The following is a 24961-nucleotide window of genomic DNA, read 5'->3' on the forward strand; positions in this document are numbered from 1 at the left end:
TGTATTGTATAAAGTGCTAAAGAAATAAATTTGACTTCCAATGCATTATTTTTTTATCTTCCACATTCTCCATGAATCAGGAAGCTACTGTACCATTAAGACTGCAATTAACCGATGTTATAAATTTCTTCTGTTCATCACAATGGATCAAGTGATTGAAAATTGTTAAATGTATATGAGCTTTATTTCAAGAAACAAAAATGTTTTTGATGTTTTTATTTTATTATATTTATATATTTGATATTTATTTATAAAATTTTAGTTTTATTATAGAAGTAAAAGAAAACTTTATAGGTAATATAGAAATGATGTTGCTTTGTCAAGTTAAAGCACTAAAATATTTTAAATGAATCTGAAACTGAAATAAAAATACATTAAACAAACAGTATTATAAAAATAAATGAAAAAGCACATACAATTACATTAAAAAAATATAAAAAAATGTATTTTTTTAATAAAAACTATATAAATAATACTAAAAATGCTAATGGATCTGATATAGTTTTCGCATTTTGTGTAGACTGGAGGAAAAACAGTAACACTTCACTTTGTTAATGTTATTTAATAAAAATGTTCATACTCATGTTATTTCACAGTGCATTAACTAATGTTAACTTACAACTTTTGATCCTAAAAATCTATTAAATATTGAGATTAACATTAGCTAAGATTAATAAATGCTGTAGTGATATTGTTTAATGTTAGTTAATGGTAACTAATGTTTTTTAAAATAGTTTTTTTTTATGTTAACAATTCAATCATATTTTAAAGTATTACTGGAAAATAGTTTGTCTTTTAAATTGTCTTTTATCTCAAAAAGTGCAAGAAAATCCTGTTTTCATCCTTTTCATGATCAGTTATAATAAGATAAACAAAATGTATGAATGCCAGATAACCAGATGAAGAGAAGAAGAGATTGATGTAGAAGAATAAAACGGCAGGAGCAACATTTTAAAGATATTAACGAAGTCCTTTTACTTTGGATAGGCCAGTCAACAGCAATTTCCTACATCCCACCAGCTGAGCCACACAAAACGGCCTCCAATATAAGTGAACGACACACTCTGAGGGACCGTAAAGCAGCAGTTAATGGCACAAAACCAGCGCAGAGATAGGAACAGGCCATACAAACACACATGCTCATATCAGCACTCTTCAGGGAACCTCTGGGTTTATGAGGACATTAAGACCTGACTTTATATCTGGGCTTCTGGGAATGGATGAAGCAGGTGGTCTATTCTGTAGACTGTTTTATGAAGGACACATTAAGATTGAGACACTTATAGACAAACACAGCAGATGAACGATGTGAGGACTTGTGTGTTCCAGCAGCCCGTGAGGACCAAAACAAGAACGTATTAAGAGAATTTTATGAAGGATTTAGACATGACTGTCTTTTGGGGACAAGAAAGATGAGGACCGTATGTACCAGAACAAACCGAAAGGGCGAAACGCATGAATACATGTCCAAGTTATATCTATAATATATTATATATATATATATATATATATATATATATATATACACATATATATACATATTATATATACACACACACACACACACACACACACACACACACACACACATATGCTTCAATTAATATTCTACTGAGACTGGAGGTGGACGACAGCCAAACATCCTGACGACCTTTAAACGTCCAACGACTTAATCAACTACAAACGAGTGAGCAAATGAGGGTCAAGCAGGAAGGCATCGATCTAAATGCTGTGAAAGTGCAGATACACGTTTAGCGTCATAAATGTTCATGCAAACATACATGGCTCGCAAACAAATAATTTTTAACCAAGCAAAAAAAAGACAATAATAGCCTAAAAAAACGTTTTGTGTCCCATTTCGATTTTTGGAAATAATACTTAGTGATTAACCATTCTGCGATACCATAGTGATAATGATATCTATAGATCAGGATGGTGGCCAACCAAAATGAGCTTTTTGCCGCTGCGAGTGCCGCCACCGACGCGTCTGCAAAGTGCATTTGCAGCTTTTGACCGCTGAGTGGTGCTTCAACCACAAGTTATCAAACAAGCGCATCAAAGCACATTTTCGCAAATAGCCGTCAGCTTTGCCTAGCCGATGTGTTACATTTGATAGCTGCAGTCTGGGAAAATGAAAGGAAACACTGCAGTTAAAATATTGTATATTCACAGACGTTTAGTACTTATTAAGTTATGTGCGTTTCTTAGAACGAATTCAAGCAAGAAAATGTCAAGCCTATGAGCCTGTGCTTATATTTTCTTTAAGCTACACAGTATTACACCATATTTTAGATTTGACACATTTAATAGGTGTGCAGTATTATTTATATAATATGAATTATGTGTTATATTATACTAAAGAAATGGTGGTTTACTTTGCATCGGAGCATTAAAAGTGGTCTATTTTAGTGAGCTAGGCTGCATGGATTTATATGCAAAATGTCAATATTCTCATATATTAGGGCTATATTTGTAACAAATACATTTTTAAATTATATTTTAAAATTCCTTTAATAAAACAGCATGCATTTTTGTCATGCACATACTTTGTTATTCTTTACCTGTCCTTTATTTTGACAGATAACTTCTTGGGAAAAAGATCTGTCTGTACACTGATTAAGAAATTGGTGCATGTTTTATAAATTATTTTCATTATTATAGTAAAACGTGAGGCACGGTATAATTTCGCTCCCATTATTTAGACCTAATTAAAACAAGAAACAAATAAATTAAACCTGCACAATTTAGCTAAATCATTGAAATTCTAAATAATGTATGGATTAATAAAACATCCTCACGTTTAAACTCAAGTTCTCTCATTATAATCAACAAAATGCACACGATGCAAAAAAGAGCATCATTAATTGATGACTTCAGTGATTTTAAAGGGAGCCTTCTTTACTTGTAAAGTTTCAAAAAAATGCAGCCACATTTAAATGCAGGTGTATCATATTCCTTAAAATATCAGAGTGCAAGATTTGCGCTGCGCACTTGATGCTGAGTGCGATGTGCAGCATATATTCTTATTTGTCTACATATTTTATCTTCATTACAAATCTTGTTTGGTTTTATTTTAGATAATTGCATGTAAAAAAAAATATTTATTTTGTAATGCATATGCAAAATGTGAAACTGCAATCTTATTCGCAGTCTATAGCATTTTAATTATATATTTATATTATAATTACTTGTACAATAATATTTAACTTAACCTGCTTTATATCTTTATTATTTAATGCAAAAGAGATTTATTAAAACAAGTTTATAAGAGTCATGCATCCATTTAATCTTGATCAAGAACAAGTAATGATCAACGAATTGGAGCGACATCAGCTGTTAGATCATTTTAAAACGTCAAATAACCTTCAATTTACAGGTTATAACTGCACCTATCTCGTTTGTAGACTTTTTCCTGATAATGAAATAACTTAAAATTGGGGTGTCCCACATACATGAGAAATATATCTACAGAAAGTTTGAAATGTCTACTTTTAAAAGGAACCAAATCAAAATGAAAGCATTATGTAATCTGTGAAGGTTGCATTTCTCTTTAAAGGCACGTACAGTATACTGTGGAGATGAGAGTCAGCATTGTGAGTTTCATCTTGCAGCGGGCAAGTAAACATTAGTTTATTAATAAATAATTAAAATGTCTCCTTTTACACAATTATTAGGCTACTTCTGCCTGTGCTTTGTGGCAAACTTAATGCGTGTGCTTGAGCATGGAATATATTAAGGCTCATTATGGATTATAGATGTTAATTTAATATAAGTGTGATTAGTTGAATACTGACTTAAATTAATGACTACTAGTAACTAGAAAAATCTTACATGGGGGCAGGCTTATTAAATACCCTCTAGACATCTCTGTTAAAGTTTTTAAAGCATTTTATACGTGTTTGCATAAATTCTGCTTTCAGAACTCAAGGCAGTAACAATTCAAGCAATATATTTTATTTGTGAACTTCAGTTCAGCCATTCTTTTTAAAAGTAAACTATTAACTACTTTTGGGATCTCAGTCATCAAAGCTCGGTAAATATTGGTCACAGATACAGAGATTTAATTTAAATTTCACCAAGCTGATTACTCACTAAAAACTCCCACAGATCACAATTTCATGCCATTTCAAGTCTTATTTTGACGTAACAAAGTGGTCATATCTAAGCATACGAGTTGTTTACTTTTTAATTAGTCTTCCCATTAACACTATTATATTGTTCATTCAGACTGATTCGCGAACGTGCTCAAAAACAAGAGGCGGGAATATAACCAGTCCAATCATATTGTGATGGAGACATTACCTCCTCTCACGTGACCTTCCCTATTCATTCTCTTGTGAAAGAGACGCAAATTCCTGCTGTAACTTGCTTGTGTCCCTGTTGGACAATGTGACCCTAACAGCTGACAGCTATTCAGCCTAATTCATTACATACCTTTCCATCAAAGTTATCTGAAATTATCAAGATGAAGTTGGTCTGAAAGATTGAACTCTCAGTTTTTGTCATATTTTATTACCATTTTCTAAACTATAGTGAATAAACTGTGATAATGTGAGAAATGTTGAAGGTGTCTGAATACATTTTGTTTTATATATACGGTATATACACATATACACACACACACACACACACACACACACACACACACACACACACACACACAGTAGTCAACATTCAAAGTGGATCAAAACCTTTCATCGAAGTTGTCATAAAACCAAAATGCATTCTTGTCTTAGGATTCTTTGATTATATATAAAACTGCATTAAATAATTAAATAAATAAATAAAATAAATATGCCTCAATTCTTCTTAATGTCTAAAATGATTCTTCCTGAATGTGCATGAACATTTGGATTACACAGTTTTTACCAATTGTCGACTACTTAGAACTTTCAAAGTCTTTTTTGGAGTTTTCACTTATATGTTTTGTCATCTACTGTATCAAAATGCACTGTATTTCTGTGCCTCACACCCTCATTTTCATTCCTCTCAAAAATTAAATATGGCACTACCCTGACTAAGGATTTTCGCATCCAACGTTTTTTTTTACTGACAAGGAAAAGTTCAGTGTTTTAAAGTCATAATTAAGGCTTTGTGTAGCTATGAGGTGTTCAAGTGCCTTTAACTAAAATACGATCTTTCTGACATGACCTGTACACACAATAATAAAGTGAGATCACCAGCCAGAGCTGTGTATATGTGTGTCCTCTGCTGTCACACTTGTGGCTCTAGGTTTATAACTCTAAGTGCGTCTGGACATCAGGGACTGATATGAGACGAAACCAGCCACGAGAACGTGTGTGTGTGTGTGTGATGATAAAGTAGGTCACAGTATACATCAGAGGAGTCGTGCGTGTGTGTGTGTGTGTGTGTGTGTGTGTGTGTGTGTGTGTGTGTGTGTGTGTGTGTGTGTGTGTGAGAGCAGAGGTGAGGGGCTGAAGCGGCTGCCAGGAGCTGCGAACGAGATCCTGAGAGACTCGCTGGTCTCCGTGGAGACAGGAAAAGCAGGCCACCAGCGAGATGGAGAGCAACATTAAAAGACTCGCAACAAGACACACAGAGAAAGCCAATCAATAAAACACGCACAGCAAAGCCGTGAAACAAACCTCACTCGCTTTTAATCGCAAAAATAGAGGGAAAATTGCAGGAAAATAAAACCAGCCTCCATCTGCAGACTATAAAAATGCTGCATCCATCAGTCTCTCTCTCTCTCTCTGTGCAATTGGACAGGTTTAGTCAACAAAACTCACACAGCTCCTTAAAAGCACCTCAAAATGCCTTCACAAGAGACTATATAAATGTAATCAGTGGAGGCAATCTACATTTTTATATTTTCCAATGAAATCAAGTGCTTGTGCAAAATGCACTGCCGTGATGAATGATGTGTTTCGCAGGCTGTTGCTACGCGGTTCTGGGTGGTTGCTAGGTGGTCTCAAATCTGTAGATATGATTCCATTCTTTCTATGTGGATCTGTGGGATTTTTTTTCACTTGTTTTCTGGTCCTGCAGGTGAAAATGGTGTGTCTGATCACTTAGAAAGTAACATCACATCTTTCCTCAACAATGCACAAGATTTTATGAATCATTCATGTTGAGATAAGTGCTGTAGTTCAATATTTATACATCGCGTCCTAACAAGGTGTGATTTTATAAAGAGGCAAGCGACATAAGCCATTTATTCCATGTTAACTAAACCAAAAACTGTACTTTCACTATATATTATCATCAAAAATGGACTGAAAAATATTGAACATTAACAAATCCCTCATAATTCACAAGCAAAACCATAGAAAAGATCATAAAAGGCATTAGAAAACAAAGTATTCACACTCTTTGGATGCAGTGCATTGTAAGCGTGAACACAGAAACTCATTCTCACTGCTCTGAAATGGAAAGAAATGTATAATACAGTGTTGCCACAATACTGGATTTTCTAAGACAATACCTTGAAAAATATCAATATTTGACACCATTTTTGATACCATAAGAAAAAACATTAAGAGCATACAAGTTGAACATTATCTAATTAAAAAAGTATTTTTGACCAGTCAAAGTATTTTCTTATTAGATGAAACTGTGCTGTCTGAGACTTTGCATTATTTTTATTTTTTTCTAAGACAGAAATATATTACTCTTGTATTACAGATTTTTTTCAGTTAAGTACTTCTATACCATGTTAGTAATTATTGCTCTTTTTAATAAAATAAACAGTGTATATTGCAGTTGCAACATCTAACTACTGGGGTGCATCAGGGCTCAGTTCTTGGACCACTTCTCTTCTCTGTTAACATGGCATAACTAGGTTTTGTCATTCAGAAACATGACTTTTCATATCACTGCTATGCTGATGACACTCAACTCTACCTCTCATTCTATCCTGATGATCTATGATAGCTGCTCGCATCTCAGCTTGTCTAACAGACATTGCTTGCTGAATGAAGCACCATCACCTTAAACTTAACCTTGCCACGACAGAACTGCTTGTGGTTCAAGCAAACCCATAGTTTAATCACAATTTCACCATCCAGTTAGACACATCAACCATAACTCCTTCAAAAACAGCCAGAAACCTTGGAGTTATGATTGATGGTCAGCTGACTTTCTCAGACCACATTGCTAAAACTGCCCGGTCCTGAAGATTTGCTTTATTCAACATCAAGAAGATCAGGCCCTTTCTTTTGGAACATGCTTCAGAACTCCTTGTTCAAGCTATTGTTCTGTCCAGGCTAGACTATTGCAACGCTCTCTTGGCAAGTCTTCCAGCCAGTTCTAGCAAACCTTTACAATTAATCCAGAATGCGGCAGCAAGATTAATTTTTAATGAGCCGAAAAAAATGCACGTCACACCTCTATTTATCAATTTGCACCGGCTACCAATAGCTGCTCGCATAAAATTCAAGGCATTAATGTTTGCCTACAAAACCACCATTGGCTCTGCACCCCTTTACCTAAATTCATTACTTCAGAGTTATGTGTCCTCTATAAGCCTGCATTCTTCACGTGAATTTTGCTTGATTGATGGCACATCCTAAAGAGGCACAAAAACACTTTCACAAACTTTTAAGTTAAATGTTCCCTCCTGATGGAATGACCTGCCCAACTCAATCAGAGCAGCTGAGTCCTTAGCCATCTTCAAGAATCGGCTAAAAACACATCTCTTCCATCTTTATTTGACCTTCTAACTCTAGCACTCTTTATTCTAATTCTATGCTTTAAAAAACTATTCATTTACTAGTTGCTTGGTTTCTTAAAAAAAAAAAAAAAAAAAATATATATATATATATATATATATATATATATATATATATATATATATATATATATATATATATACGTGCTCAGGCCCTAATAAAGTGCTAGAGTTAGAGGGTCAAATAAAGATGGAACAGATATGTTTTTAGTAATTTCTTGAAGATAAAGTGCTAGAGTTAGAGGGTCAAATAAAGATGGAACAGATGTGTTTTTAGCAATTTCTTGAAGATGGCTAAGGACTCAGCTGCTCTGATTGAGATGGGCAGGTCATTCGACCAGAAGGGAACAGTTAATGAAAAAGTCTGTGAAAGTGATTTTGTGCCTCTTTGAGATGGCACAATGTGTTGTTCACTTGCAGAACACAAGCTTAGTAATCATTGCTCTTTTTAATAAAATAAAAAGTGTATATTATTATACACTATACTGCTTAAAAGATTGGGGTTAGCAAGATTTTCTTTTTTGAAAGAAATTAATACTTCTATTCAGCAAAGACATTAAATTGAGCAAAAAAGTAAAGAGATTTCTAAAAATTAAATTTTTTATAAAAAAATATTGTTATTTTTAATATTAATAATTATAATTATAATAATTACAATAAAAATACAAAAATATTACAATAAAAATAAAATTTAAAACAAAAAAAAAAAAAAAAAAAAAATAATATGCATGAATTATTGTACTATTGTACTGTACAATGGAAAATGACGTGCTTTGCCATCACAAGAAAAAAAAAATTACATTTTCAAATATATTCAAATAGAAAACGGTAATTTTAAATTGCAATAATATTTTATAATGTACTGTTTTTATTGTTTTTTTGACCAAATAAATGCAGCTTTGGTGAGTAGAAGAGACTTCTTTCAGAATTAACTTTTGATTGGTAGTGAATTTAACTGAAATGTACCGATAAGCAAATGTCCAAAAATACAAAACAATGTCAGAGTGAAGAGAAAGCGAGAAAGTGCAGTTACCAGTGTATCTACACAGTGGAAAATGTTTTGGAGAATATTTTTGATAACACTTGCTAAAAGGACCTGCCATGGGAGTTCAGTGTAAGAATGAGCAACAGTAACAAACACCCACAGAAAGAGAGAGGAAGATCATGTGCTCGAGGTCCTGTCGCATTACATCAACAATCAGTGCCGTGACCTCACTGGAGAGGTCATCGACCTGCGACCCCACCGTCAGCACACCAGTGGAGCAGAGGTCAGAGGTCAGCTCTGGCTGTCGGTGGCGTGCGTTCGCTTGGCTGGAGAGAGTGAGATGACTGGAGGAGAGAGAGAGAGACAGATACAACTGCAGCCACCTGACAGAAGAGAACAACAGAATCCTGCTCAAGGACGGACACACACACACACACACACACACACACACACACACACACAAACGCTCGTGTTTTACGGACAGGATCGGACAGATGGAAGATCTGGAAAGGGCAGCATTCATTTACAGTCAGATATCAGAAAAGGTTATCCTACATCAACTCAGACAGCTGGACACACACACACACACACACACACACACACATATACACATGGAGCTCAGGTGGTTCTGAGGAAAACAGCTGCCAAAGATGACATTTCAAGGTTTCATATTCCATATTCAAAACAGAAAACACTCTGAGTGTGTGTGTGTGTGAGAGAGAGAGAGAGATCGCGGCGGATGCATGACAACATCACACTTTTTGAAGGTCATTTGCTGAAGGGCGAAGCCACATACACAGGCCTAAAAACCTCATGCACACACAAACACACCTTGTTAAAGTCGACAGTGCTGTATATCATATCAGATATAAATATGCAGTAAAACTGTACAGGCCAGTCATAGAGGACAAAGAGCAGGTGGCACGAAACACACACACACACCTGACACTTGCTTCTTGCTCATTTCTAATTCATGAGGGGCTTTTGCATACAGTCACTGAAAATATGACATCGGGCAAATCTCATGAAACTCTTCAAGATCATGTGCAGGTCATATTTCACCCCAAAATATCCAGGAAAATATAGGAAACAATAATTTGCTGAAATAAGAGGCTACTTTTAGGGCCATTAAGATTATTTGCACTGTTATGTTTGCACTGTGTAATAGTCCAGTATTTATTTTTTTTGCATTTTCAACAGCTTTGGTGTGCTGACTTTTTGTTTTCTGTTTTCCAATTCTTCAATTAAAAATTAATATTGCACTGCATAAACGACATTCAGTATATTACAGAAATGCAATGCATTTATAAGTCAGGGTGGCAATTATTACTGATTTTAAAGGAACACTACACTTTTTTTAAAATAGGCTCATTTTCCAACTCCCCTAGAGTTAAACAGTTGAGTTTTACCGTTTTCGAATCCATTCAGCTGACCTCTGTAGTTACTATACTCTCATTCCGGTGTAATAAAGAACTTTGCCGACATACCTTGGGTGCAGCAGGCGCAATGATATTACGCAGAGCCCTTGAAAATAGTACAAGCTAGGTAACTTCCAAAAAGCCATTTTTAGGCGCTGCGTAATATTATTGCGCCTGCTGCACCCATGGTACGGCAGCAAAGTTCTTGAGCAAAGTGAATGAGAGTATAGTTTCTAGCCATATCGGCCTAGAAAATCGCAACTTTTCATTTTCCGTCGGTCTTAGTACACCATGTAACTACAGAAGAGTCAAGTTTTAAATAGGAAAAAATATAGAAACTCTTTGCTCATTTTTGAGCAAGATGCTAATGGTCTAATCAGATTCAATGATCTATGCTAAGATAGGCTAAAAGTGCTACCGCAAGACCTGGAGATCGGCTGAATGGATTCGAAAAATGGTAAAACTCAACTGTTTAACTCTAGGGGAGTTGGAAAATGAGCCTATTTTCAAAAGAAGTGGGGTGTTCCTTTAATAAAAACGAAAACACTGTATCAATAAATAATTAAAAATTAAAACGTATTTCTAAATTAATTATTAAAAATAAATTATTGTAAATATCCAACTAAATAATAATCAACAATAATCTACAAAATTTCTCTAAATAATATAAAAAAAAAAAAAAATAATATATATACACATATATATATATTATAATAAAAAAAAAATTTTTTTAAAATAATAATATATATTTTACACATATTATATCACATTAAAATCTCCACATTTTAAAATAAAATATAAAAAAAAAACAATAATAACATTTAAACAAAACCAAATAATAAGCAATAAATAAATAAAATAAAAAATGATTTAAAATGACCTCAATATGGTAAAGAGAAACACAAATGAGAATGACAATTAAAAAAAAAGGAAAGATTAAGATTTTTTTTGCATTTTGAGGGAACAATGAACAATGTACTTGAATGAAATGCAACATATCTGGCTTCATTTTCTTTGTTTAACAGTTGTTGTTGTTTTCTTTTAGTTTTGGGGTGAATTTTCATGAGATTCCCCCTCTCCTTCAGTAAACACACACACACGTCTCTGTCATCAAACTCAGCACTGGTCCTGATGTTGTGCTCTACACTGAGATGACACCCATCTCTTTCACATCCCTGTATTCTGTCATCCATGTATGGCCCAGTGTCTCTGAATGAGTGTCTCAGTGGACACAAACACACAGATGCGCAAGCACAGAGCGAGGGCCGTCTCTTACCTTTAGAGGCTGTGTTGAGTAAGACAGACAGAGGAGAGAGAGAGACAGGTTTAATGTGTGACGGTGTGTGTGTGTGTGTGGTGTGTGTGAAGTGACTGGAGGATGGCTGATCTACTCACTCTTAGTCTGGGTGGAGAAGGTCAGAGTGAGTTTGGCAAACAGCTCCTTGTTCTCAAAGCGATCCTCTTTTGCCTTCACCCAGAAACTGCCCTCAGACAGATCCTCCGGTGCGATCTACAACATACAACACTCATCAGCACCTTCATCTCTCTATATTTACATCCAGCCATCTCTTTCATATCAATCATTCAATCAACAGCTGTGATCAATCAATCCATGTGTCTATGCATCCATCCAAATCATATATTGCACTCACATATTTGTTTATCCATCCATTTTAATATAATTGTATTTTTTCTCCAAATGTTAAGAAATGGAGGACAAGAGACCTAATAACAACTACTATACAAACAAACAAATAATATAAAAAAAATTATAACATAACAATTCAATCTACCAAAAAATTCTCACCATTAACTAGTGGTTTATTAGCATGCATATTGGCTGTTTATTAGTTCTGATAAAGCACATTTTAATAACTTATGCTGCATGACCATATTTTTAATCCCTTCATCCTTCCCAATGCCTAAACTCAACAACTACCTTATTAATTATTAATAAGCAGCAAATTAGGAGTTTATTGAATAAAAAGTCATAAATAGTAGTTAACGGTGAGAATTTGTCCCCAAAAAAAGTGACCATAGTATATAATAACAATAATAATAATCACAAAATTATCTATTAGAGTATTTTGAATAAGCTGAATTAGCCATTTTTAAAGTTGTAATTTTATTTTGTAAAATAGTAATTTAGCAATTTTGTTGTGCTTAAGTGTTTTTTTTTACGTTTTTGTTTAATTTTAATTCAATTTATTTGGTTTACTTACCATTTTAATTTAAGTTTGCAATTTTTAATATTTCTGTTGTGTGGTTGTGCTTTTATCATTTTTATCTATATCTATCCATCCAAATCTATCCATCCATCCATCCATCCATGTTGTTGTTGTTTTTTCAGCTTTATTTAAATTAGCAAAACTATTTTATTATATTTAGCTGACAATAACAACACTGCAAGAGACACAAATCAAACAAAATTATTCATCTGCATTAGATCAAACCCCACAAATGAACATGTACAACAGTTCCAGTTCTAAAATCTGATTGGACGAGTAACATTTTCAACTGTTGTGATTGGCTGATCCACACAAACACCTGTGATGATTTACGCATTTTTATTTTTTTTACGCATTTTAGCAGACACTTTTATCCAAAGTGACTTACAGTGCATTCAGGCTAACATTTTTTTTTACCTAACATGTGTTCCCTGGGAATCGAACCCACAACCTTTTGTGCTGCTAACACAATGCTGATCATCAGCTGAGCTCTGTATTAATGCAGCATGTTGTTTCACAACCATAAACATCGCACACTTAAGCTAATGACACATGATGAAGGCACTGCTTTGCATGATTATTACTGTTAATACATTTATGCAGTGACACTGTGCCTAACATCATCCCGTCCAGTCAGCTTATTGCTTTAACGCGCCCCTGGTATCAGGACAATATCATTAAGCAGACGCCGCTGATACGATCATACGGTTCAAATGTGTTTCTCCTTCATTTATAGATGCTGCACTGACTAATGGACCGTAGTTTGTGATTCTGGAGTCCGGGGCTTTACTTCACCCCATTCGAGAAGATGAAACGCCACCGAGCGCTTTCTCACAGTCTCAACTCATAACCTCATTTATACAGAAGAAAAACGCTGCAAGTCTTGTGAGTAAAATGAGTTTAACAGCAGCGAACAGGCTGTCAGGATATGATCATTGCTCCTCTGACTAACCGCCTTCAGACACCAACCAAAGACAGAATGAGAAATGTAGAACACGGATTAGAGGAAGACAGAATATGATAATAGACAGAGAAGAAAAGAGGGTGAAACTCATTAAAACGGATCCCGATTTTACGCACAAAGGAGAGAAAGGTGACACGGTCCCAATGCACGGTGGGACGGCCAGACAAAAAACACTCGCTGCCTCTGTAATTCTCTCATTCTCTGGCTGTTAATGCACATCTCACAAACCTTTCTAACGTCCATCATTCTGTCTTTTATGGTCCTGTGGCTCTGTTATCTAATACGACTAAGCCATATAGTGGGGAAAAAAGTGTGTCAGTTTTTTAAATATATATATATCTTGATTTATGCATGTAGGCTACTGTTCAAAAGTTTTCAAAGTTCTTTTGTGAAATTAATACTTTTATTCAACAAGAATGCATTAAATTGATCAAGAGTGACAGTAAAGACATTTATAATGCTACAAAAGATTTCTATTTCAAATAAATGCTGTTCTTTTGAACTTTCTACTCAAAGAATCCTGAAAAATAAATTGCATCACTATTTCTACAAAATAAAATATGAAGCAGAAAATGTTTTCAAGAGTGATAATAATCAGAAATGTTTCTTGAGCAGCAAATCAACATATTAGAATGATTTCTGAAGATCATGTGACACTGAAGACTGGACTAATGATGCTGGAAATTCAGCTTTGCATCTCAAGAATATAATTAATGCATGAAGGAAAATATAGTAAAAAAAAAAAAAAAAAAAAAAAAAAACACTTTTGGACTCAATGAACAAGAAAGATTATTTAATCCATTTAATTTGTGTGCACCTTAACAGCAGCAAAGAAACAGAGGTATTATTAACTATGAATGAGAGCTCTGAATGATTCATTGAAACGGATGAATCAATGATGGGAATCAATCATGGAGATGAATTAAATGTTCAAAAGCCCATCTCTTTGTAAAGTTCAAAGCTGCTGTAAAAAATGTGTGTCACTTTAATATCACATGGTCAGAATAGTCCATCTACCATCACTGGTTCGACCGTAATGTTATGAAGCGACGAGAATACTTTTTGTAAGCGAAGAAAACAAAAATAACAACTTTATTCAACAATTCCTTTGTCAACAGTCTCCTCTGTGTCTCTCCATATCAACGTATGCTGCGTATGCTCTTCTGTATCAGCCGTGCCACAAGTATGCACTGTTTTCTTTCAAATCAAAGCTAAATACACATAGAAACAGCAAATCCTTGTGGCGCGGCTGACACAGAACAGCATGATGGACTATTCTGACGATGTCTTTCATACTTTTCTGGACCTTGACAGTGTTATTTATTTGGCAGTCTATGGGACAGTCACAGGCCTCCCGGTTTTCATCCAAAATATCTTAAATTGTGTTCCGAAGACGACGAAGCTTTTACGGGTTTGGAATGACATGGGGGTAAGTGATTAATGACAAAATTTTCATTTTGGGGTGGAGCATCCCTTTAAGTTTGAGATAATTTTATTTCAAGTAATCAAAATGTTTTTATGTTTTTAATTTTAGTTAACTATAACAACAGTGCTTATAACAACAGTGCTTATAACACTGCCAAGCCAAAATCAAACTGGAACTATTAAGCACTCAAGAACAATGTATTGCGATGTCGAAGCATCTGTGAATGTTTAACATTCACAGTCAGTCAGAGAGCGTCTTAAATGATTGTCACTATGTAAGTGCAGCATCCCTCACCTCCATTTCTTCTGAAATGTGAAAAGAAACATAAATCTGAGAGGAGAGGACGAGAATAAGATATATAAGGGGAAAGCGGAGGAGGCAAAGAGAGGTTAGGACACAGAGACAAGGTACAACCTCTAATGATACAGCAGCATCTAATTACCCTGAGAGAGAGAGAGAGAGAGAGAGAGAGAGAGAGAGAGAGAGTCAGGGGTGGCGTGAGATAACAAGACTAGTCTGAGAGGATGAGAGGAAAGCGAAAAAAATGTTAATTTAAATTACAAAAGAATGCTGTCCTTTCTACCAGCAATTTAATTATCTTTCAGAGACACAGTCAAAAGACACAGGCTTATTAAAAAGCTATTTCACTGACATCCTCAAAGAGCTCTAACCACTGAGACTCTAAACACTCATGAATTCCACTGAAGCCATTAAAGAGTAGCTTTAGGCTAAAAGGAGACAGGCCCGTTTTGATGTTTTTACTCTTGTGGAGTGCGAGGAAAAGCCAGAGATGGAATGAGAGAGAAAGAGAGAGAGATCAGAGGAGGAGAGGAGCGTGTTCATGATCAACAGCTCATCGTCACACATGCCACTTCCACTCCAAGTGGGCGACATATGGTTGAAACTACGGCTATGCTGACACACACATAAAAAATTGTCTTTATCAGTACTTTTGTCTTGGTTTCCATATCTAAACCAAGATCTGTTTACTTGAGAAGCATAACTGCGTAAGTCTTGCTTTTAGAGAATGTATTAGAGAATACATAGTATATATATATATATATACATACACACAAACCACACACACACACACACACACACACACACACACACACACACACACACACACACACACACACACATATATATATATATATTTGTTGTGTGTTGCACTGCAAGTTACATGAATTTTGTATTTTTATTATGTAAGGATTTTTTATTTTTTTAATATACAAAGACAATAGAAAAGCAGTGCAGCATAATGCAAAAAAATAAAAAATAAAAATTCTCTCAACTGAAAGCAATCCAGCCAAATGTGCAGAAATTAACCATTCTTAATTATGCATGATTGGCCTGTAATGTATATCATAATGCTCTGTATTTCCACAAAAAAAATATTGTGCAATGCATCTATGAACCGTGTTATTTTAATATCACTGATATACAATTAAGGTTTTTGAGTTAGTATTTGAGTTAAACTTTATTTTTCTATTTTACGTTTTATTTTTAAGTCAAGTTTGACTGATTTCATTGTGTAAAAGTTTTTATTAAAGGTCTATATAGTTTTAGTTTCATTCTATTTTAGTTAAATTAAAAAAAAAAATTTAAACTAAAATAAAAAACTAAAAAAAAATTAAAAAAATGAGAACTGTTGCCTTGACAAGTAGCTAAAATAAAATTTTAATTCGAGTAAATGTTTTAGTTCAAGTAATATTTTTTATGGTTTTAATTTTAGTTAACACTATTCTCTGTGATGCATTTTTGTTATTAAAACCAAAATGTCAAAAAATCTCTTTTTTGTACCTTTCTTCTGTTAGAAATCGTTATATAAACAGACTTACTATGTTCTCTATTAGACATTAGACTAATAGTCAATGCTGATGAGGCAAGTATATGTCTTGTTTTCAGAGAACATCTCAAATGAAGTTTATTTTTCTTACCCCACTGGCAAACCATTTTTTCTTCTTGTTTTAAGTATAAAATCTAATAATTTTAATTGAAAAAAAAATAAAAAAAATTAAATGGTTGAATTTAATATTTAGTTAGATTTATGTTTAAAACAAAAAGAAAATATTTGCCAATACCATTTATAATGTTAATAATATTATAATATAATAATTTAAGTGTGTGGTGCTGATGAGACCATGACAAGTCTTATTTTCAGAGAATATTATTTTTATTTTTCTTACCCCATTGGCAAACCATTTAGTTTTTTCTTGTTTTAAGTAGAAATCAAAAAATTAATTTTCATTCAAATAAATGAATAACTCATTAATTTATTAACTATTTATTTAAGTAGGTATACGCTTAAAAAAAACTATTTGCCAATACGATTCATAACATTAATAATATAATTTATTCATGTGTTTTCTTGGAATATACTAGTGCTGTCAAGCGATTAATCGCATCCAAAATAAAAGTTTTTGTTTACATAATATATGTATACTGTGTATATTTATTATGTATATATAAATACAAATACATGCATGTATATATTTAAGAAAAATGTTATGTTTATATATTAAATATATTTATGTATGATATAAAATATAAGAATATATGAATGTATATAAATGTAAATATTTTAAAAATATATACTGTATGCATGTGTATTTATATATACATAATAAATATACACAGTACACATACATATATTATTATTTTGGATGCGATTAATCGCGATTAATCATTTGACAGCACTAAAACATACATTAATTTACTAATTATTATTATTATTATGATGTAGCTTTTGAATCACTTTTTGATTTGATTTGTTCTATAAAAGTGTGCCAAGCCCGACTGTTAGACTAATCGTGATGCTGATGAGGAAAATGTACTGGCATTTATAAGAGGTGCAGACGTGTGGGAACATACATACCTTGCTCCAGTTGGCTCTCTTCAGCTGCACCTCAGGTTTGTAGTCTTTCTTAGGCTGGAGGCCGAAGGGCAGCTGAGGAACAGGAGGCGCCCATCCACCAAACCCACCCGGAGGGGGTGGAGGCATCCCAGGACCGCCCATCGGAGGAGGTGGAGGAGGCATACCGGGCATCCCTGGCGGAGGAGGCGGAGGCGGTGGCATACCAGGTGCTCCAGGTAAAGGAGGAGGAGGAGGCGGCATTCCAGGTGCGCCTGGTAAAGGCGGGAGGTGGGGGTGGTGGTACCGGCTGCTCCAGCAACATACCAAGTGCTCCAGGTAAAGGAGCTGGAGGGGGCGGAGGCAGGCCAGGTGCTCCGGCCAGAGGTCGAGGAGGTGGGGGCACACCCATCTGTCCTGGTAGGCAAACGCCCCTTCGTCCTGGTAGAGGAGGAGGTAGGGGAGGAGGAGGGGATGCAGGCTTCACCAGGAGGGGGGGAGGTGGCACCGAGGAGGGGGTGGAAGCTGCTGATTGGCTGGGGGGCAGAGCCACAGGCACATGTACGGTGATGACCTTTGCTTTGGCTTCTTTGAGGTCTTTTGAGAGCTTCTCAATCTGAGAACCAGAAGAAACAAAGAGGTGCTCAGAAAACTTTGATTAACACAGAATTTTCTGGGTTTCTGCATTCTCGCTGTTATACACTAGTGGGCGCTATTACACATCTCCTGAATGAGTCTTGAATGTGCCGATCAAAACCACAGACCAGTAAGACGCAAACACGAGCGATCTCATATGTAAGCATATGCATATATAAAAAAAATGCGATCAACAAAACTAACAACATATAAATGAAAACTGCCTAATGTTCAAGAGTGAAATGTCAATCAGGAAGTGGTAAAAGGCTGTGCAAGCTTTTCTGAAACTTGCAATTCGATGTAAAAAAAAAAAAAAAAAAAAAGTCACTTTGCACAATTAATAACGCTGAATTGCAATATGAAAATAAGTTTGGGGGGGGGGGACCCTCCTCACAATTTCAAGTGTATCTCACAATTCTGTTTTTTGTTTTCGTTTTTTTCTCAGAACGTAACATTTTACCATTGCCCAATTCTTTTTCTTCCACCACCTAAAGAACAAAAAAATTTGCAACTTTTATCTTAATTGTGACCGTTTTTCTCTCACAACTGCAAGTTTTTTATATCTTATGGAACTTTCTTTTCAGATTTCATGATCTCACAACGAGTTTTAACTGTACTCTTCTAATTCTGAGAATGGAACAATCTCGGACGTTGACTCATCCCATACTTTTATCCCATAGTGGAACCAGGCTTCCATATAATAAAGCCCATGCCCTTTTGCTTTTAAAAAACAAAAATAATTATCAAAACAAATTATGTGTAGATAAAAAATGGTGTGGAGATTTATTAATTTATTTAAGATTTATTTATTAATTTTAATTATTTCCTCCAATAATCCAAAAATTGGAATGTTATTTCCTGTATTTTTTATTTGATTTATTTTTGTTGTGTTCCACTGAAATTTACATTAAATTTCTAATTCTGTTTTTTATTTTTTTGACAAAATAATACAAGTCAATCATCTCAATATACACAAATCTTACACTATACAGTGAAAAGAGATGAAATCTATCAAAAGCAACCCTGTATTTTTAATAAAAAATAAAAATTTCTTTTAGAGGTTGGTATAATATATATTAACATATCTTTACAATACATTACATTAAATATATCAACAATACATAAAATTAAATAAATAAACTATTCTAATAAATCATCTGGTCATTGGATAAAATCATTATACTATTAATGCATTAAATGATCGAATTGGATACAGAATAAAGTCATTGGATAAAGTCATGTTATTTTTGTTGCATTCCAATGTATCATTTTGTTTACCTACAGTCTTGGATTATCTGACATATTTTGAGAAAACAGGGAACACAGAGGCACTCAAGAACATTAAAAACACTTTTTGACAAAATAATATAGAAGTCAATTATCTCTGTAAGGATTCTTAAACCACAGTTGGGTATTAGGGAATTGTTCAATTCACTATTTGTTTAAGTTTGACATGTAAATTAGGTTATTGATAAAATTGTGACAATCATGAACACCATCGCATGGAAGGCATTGCTCACAATTTCAGCATAAAATGTAAAAATCTAGTTAACTGATGGAGGGAGAGAGACAGACAGACAGAAGAAGGTCAGGCCAGAGTTGGAAGCACATGAGGGAGTGTCTAAATTCATGTCTAATTAGCAGCATAATTTATTTACCCAGAACTTGGCAGAACTCATTAAAAATGACCAGCCTGCTAATGTCACATCAGAGAGAGAGAGAATCTGAAGTAGTTCACGGGGTACTAGAAGAAGTTTCTGATGCTTGTTTATCAGTAGGTGACGGGTTGGTTGAGCTCAGCAACTTCTCTCCGACTATATGTGGATGGACAGATGGTGCGTCCAAACATCTGAACTTCTGCTGACGGCTGCGCTTCATCTCTTTCCACTGTAATTATCTGTAGCGCCTCTGTGTTTGTTAGATAACCCACAAACATCAGTTCTGTCCTTCCTGTTCTATTAATATCTCTCCTTCTCTCACATTTGTTTACTCTGTTCTCTGTTCATACTTCTCTCTAGTCTCACAGAAACACAATCTGGTTGACTTTGCAGTTTATTCTGGTCAAGAACTGCCCACTTATTTATAGAGGAACAGAGAGTCTCGTCTGGGTGCATTACTGGAAAAGGTGTGCTGAATTTGTTTTTGGATTTATTGAAGTAGTCTGGTACTTTAAAATCCAACTTATTTGGTCACACTGAAGCTTTCTTAATACGTGGTGTCTTGTTTTTCAGACACATTTATTTACGAAGAAAAATAACTTAAAATATTGACAGATTTTCTGATAAATTGACAAAAATTTAGTTTAAAACAATTAAAATATGAAATTAATAATGTTTAAAAAATTAAATACAGAAAATAACATGACTTTAACCATTTAGTTGATTAACAGAATATTTGCATTTTAATTAAGCCTTGTTATCTTAAGTCATTTTGTTAAATAAATGTATGAATTTGCTATGTTGTTCTTAAAAAAAAATAATAAAAAAATAAAAAAATGTCCTAATCAAAATCAAAACTGCCAATTGTACACACACACACAAAAAAAAAATTAGAAAAAAAACCATTTTTGCTGTCAAAAATATAAAAAATAAAATAAAATAATGAATGAACAAACAAAAGAACGAATTAACACACGAACGAATGAATGAATGAACCCCTTTTGTAGACTGTGATGAAGTGTTTCTATTCTTCACTCTATAAATTCTATTTTTGCTATTGAAGCAATTGGAAAAGCAAAAAATATAATTGTATACTTAAAATATTTGTAAAATATATGTAGGAACTTCCGTTTCTGTTTCTGAAAATCCCAGAAAAGTGAAAAGAGTCCATTGTTTTTAAACAAACTAAACAACCAGGAAGTCCCGCCCTAAATTCATGCCATTGGTTGAGCCAAAGTTATGTTGGGCCTTTTAACTAAAGCTGGTAATGCACAAATGACACATTTCTCCTCTAAATGACATCCTTTCCTGCGGGTGTGATGCTACAGTCCTGTACCTTCTCTTTGAGTTGGCTGATTTCGGACTGCAGGCCCTGGTTCTCTTTCTCCTGGTCATTCTTCTCTTTCCCCAGCTTCTCTTTATCAGTGCTCAGCTCCAGAACCTTCTGCTCGTAATCGGACTCCATCTTATTCAGCTCCACCTGCAGCTCCTGACGGGCTGTCAACTCCGCGTCCAGCTGCACAGAACAGAGCATCCAGCATCAGAACAACACACATTTGCATTAACCACCAGTATATGTGTAGAAAGCTCACAAAACTCACATTCAAGGCAAATAAAAGTTATTAAAGTGAAAACCATTTGAATGGTTGGAGATCTGTACATTTTTATACTTATAAAAGAAGTCTCTTTTTTTCATGTTACTGACACCCAAGTTTTGAACAGTAGTGTTTACTGTATAGGGCACTTAAAAACATTTCAAACCGCAATATGCTACAGCACATCACATGATCTCATTACACTGCATGTATAATCCTGTGCGTGTCATCCAGAAGGTCAAGCGCATCGCTTGCAGAATCTCAAGCAGGGCAGTGTGTTTGTATACTGTGAAAACAGTATGAATCTTCATTTGACCAAAGTTATATATTGTGTTATCAATAAACTCTCAGGTGACCCGTGTTTACACAGTGACCCTCAGTTTATCACTATAAAGGTGGGTTGTTGTTGTTGTCAGTGCGGGTGACTCAGAGGACAGATTCAAGAACAAATCTGAGCCCAAATGGAGCCTCTGAGGATTTTAGTATTCACCTCACAAACTTCCACAAAATCTGTCCTTCTGCCTCACACAGACAGATGTTGACAATTTCCGGTGACATTGACGGCGGGTGTTTGCAAGCCAGACATGCAATTACGTGACAGCAGCGGAAACGGAAGCGTCACATGTGCACGCGCACACACACACACACACACACACACTTTCTCCATGTGTTAGTAATGAGAGTCATTTGCTGTCGCTCTTCTGACGACACACTGCTATTACTCTGAATTAGAAAGGGAAGGAGGGGAAGAGAGAGGAAGAGTAAACACTAGCCTGACAAGCCCGACAGCACACACACTCGCACAAATGAATAAGTAAAGCAGAGAGTATTGCAGTGTTTACATTATTTGAGCTCTGACAGAGAAACATACACACACACACACACACACACACACACACACACACAGAAGGGTAAATCTCAGGAAACTTGACAAGAATGTGTCATGGTCACATTGCACCCCCACAAAAGAAAAAAATATGTTTTGCTTAAAAACATCTTTGTTTATAAAAGATTCATTTTATAATCTGATTTATAAGTGATTTAAACTGTATTTTGTATTTTTATTTGCTGCAATGCCTTTCAGCTTCAGTACCAAAATACCAAATTTTTATATATATGTATGTATGAATATTATATATGATATATATATATATCTAGATATATATATACTAATTCTATATAGTATATATATTATATATATATATATATTTTAGATATAAGTGGGCTGTCAAATGATTAATCACGATTTAATCACATCCAAAATAAAAGTTTTGTTTACTAATATATGTATGAGTACAGGGCATATTTATTATGTATATATAAATACACACACATAATTACCTATATTTAGAAAATTATTTACATGTATTACATTTATATATTTATATTCTTATATTTATATTTTATTATATCATATATTAATATATAAACATAACATATTCTTCTTAAATATATACATGCATGTGTGTGTATTTATATATACCATAATAAATATACCCTCTACACCATACATATATTATGTAAACAAACTTTTATTTGGATGTGATTAATCGTGATTATCATTTGACAGCCCTAATATATATATATATATATATATATATATATATATATATATATATATATATATATATATATATATATATATATAAAACCCTATGTTTATCCATTAAGTATTTTATTTTACTTTTTATTAATATTATAGTGTGTGTGTGTGAGAGAGAAACATGAAAAACATCTAGTCGTGTTACAGTAATGAAAATGAAATTGTTTCATTTTGGGAACTCAATAGCCTAATTGTCGTGAAAATTAAAATAAATTAATTTTCATTGCTATGATGTAAAAAATACATAACATTCATTTGTAACATTTATACATTATGGCAGAATTTGCAGCATTGTATTTAATTAATAATTTTCATTAAAATAATTTTAATCTTTATATAACAACAATTGTAATATAGTAAGAAAACATTGTATTACAGCAATGAGAGTCGAATAAGAGTCATTACTAAGTTGCAAACATTAAATTAAAATAAAACATCATGATGAATTATGGCAATGAGAATAAGAAAAAAAAATATCATGGTCATCATTAATGTCATATGAAAAATACACGTACATTTTAGCTTTAACATTTATCCATCATGGTAGAATTTGTTGTATAGCACTACATTTAATTTGTGATGATTATTCAAAATTAATCAAAAACGTAATAAATGACTTAAAATAATCAGTTTTTAAATTGCAATACAGTAGTAAAGCACTGTATTACAATAATGCTAATGTAATTTTAATCATTAAATCATGATTTGGGAGTGAAATATGACCCGGATATTTTTTTCTGAGAAACCCACACAAGATGTGTGAATACACAACAGTACATGCATTCAGATAAAGGCACACAAACACACACACACACACACACACACACAGGGTAATTGTAGACTGTGTTTGGTGAGTTTGGAGGGAAGATGTCAGGAAGAGACAGGAAATCTCCGTTTTGCTCATCTCACCTCCCAAATTACACATCTGTCAACTGACAGGCGCGCCGAGACAGCGGGGGGCGTCTGGGAGCAGCGGCTGCGTGTGTGTGTGTGTGTGTGTGTTTGCCGCAGTAGATCCGCTGATGTTGATCGATCTTGGAGGGCCATTCGATGTATTTTAGCAGACAATGATTTAGTTTAAATCTGTGTCATTCTTCTAGAAGCAAGTGTGTGTTTGTCCGAGTCAATACCTTCTTTTCCAGCTCCGTGGCCTTAGATTCACTGATTTCCACTTTGGTCTGATCAACCATGTTATCTAGAGAGAAAGAAAGACAGCCAGCGAGTGAATAGATGGTTTTAGAGGTGTGTGTGTGTGTGTGTGTGTAAAGTGCCCTTCACTGCGACAAGTCTCTTTTCCTCCTGTGATTCGTGCTCTGATTACTGAACGATCTAATTAAAATCTGCTGCTCGCTCTGTCCCATCTCAAACTCACGCTAAAATAAGAAACCCAAAAGCGTCTTTGAAATCACCACACAAAGGGCAGCATACATTTATACATCTAAAGCTCCTGGAAAACTCTTCAGTGTCTGTTCTCAAGCCCTAAAGTCTCTCTGAACTCCAGATCAATATCACTCGCATGTGTGGCGTTACAAACCAAAAAAGAGTCTCAGGAAAGCGAACAAAGCTTAGATTAACCGATGAGTCAGCGAGAGGGTCAGCGCTGACGTCACCAGCCAATGGGAGGGGTTTCTGGTGAGATATGATAATGAGATCACAGGTGGCAGAGAGAATGGAAGTACAAGTATGCAAGCAAAAATTTGAGGTACAAATGAAAATGCACAAAGAAGTTTGCATGGAAGGAAATTTGAAAGAATGTACAGAAATAGACAGTGCAGCATGCTTGGAAGTTCATATGGAATTAAGGAGGAATGACAGGAAGGATGGAAAGTGTGGAATGATGTTTGAAAGGAAGTTCAGAAGGAAATACAAAAGGAAGTATGAAAGGAAGTTCTGAAATACAGAGC

At 34.4% G+C, this 24961-nt stretch overlaps 1 protein-coding gene across 1 annotated transcript in view; it reads right to left on the reverse strand.

The window, feature by feature from the left end:
* LOC109076953 (protein diaphanous homolog 1-like) overlaps positions 1-24961 on the reverse strand; it is a 93798-nt gene that overhangs the window by 53712 nt on the left and 15125 nt on the right. Inside the window, 6 exon segments of the mRNA XM_042737719.1 lie at positions 11370-11378; positions 11489-11603; positions 17590-17853; positions 17855-18181; positions 21196-21375; positions 24188-24252. Of these exon segments, the coding sequence (XP_042593653.1) occupies positions 11370-11378; positions 11489-11603; positions 17590-17853; positions 17855-18181; positions 21196-21375; positions 24188-24252 (960 nt within the window).

This window comes from Cyprinus carpio, chromosome B14 (assembly GCF_018340385.1).
Source record: "Cyprinus carpio isolate SPL01 chromosome B14, ASM1834038v1, whole genome shotgun sequence".
Lineage (NCBI taxonomy): Eukaryota > Metazoa > Chordata > Actinopteri > Cypriniformes > Cyprinidae > Cyprinus > Cyprinus carpio.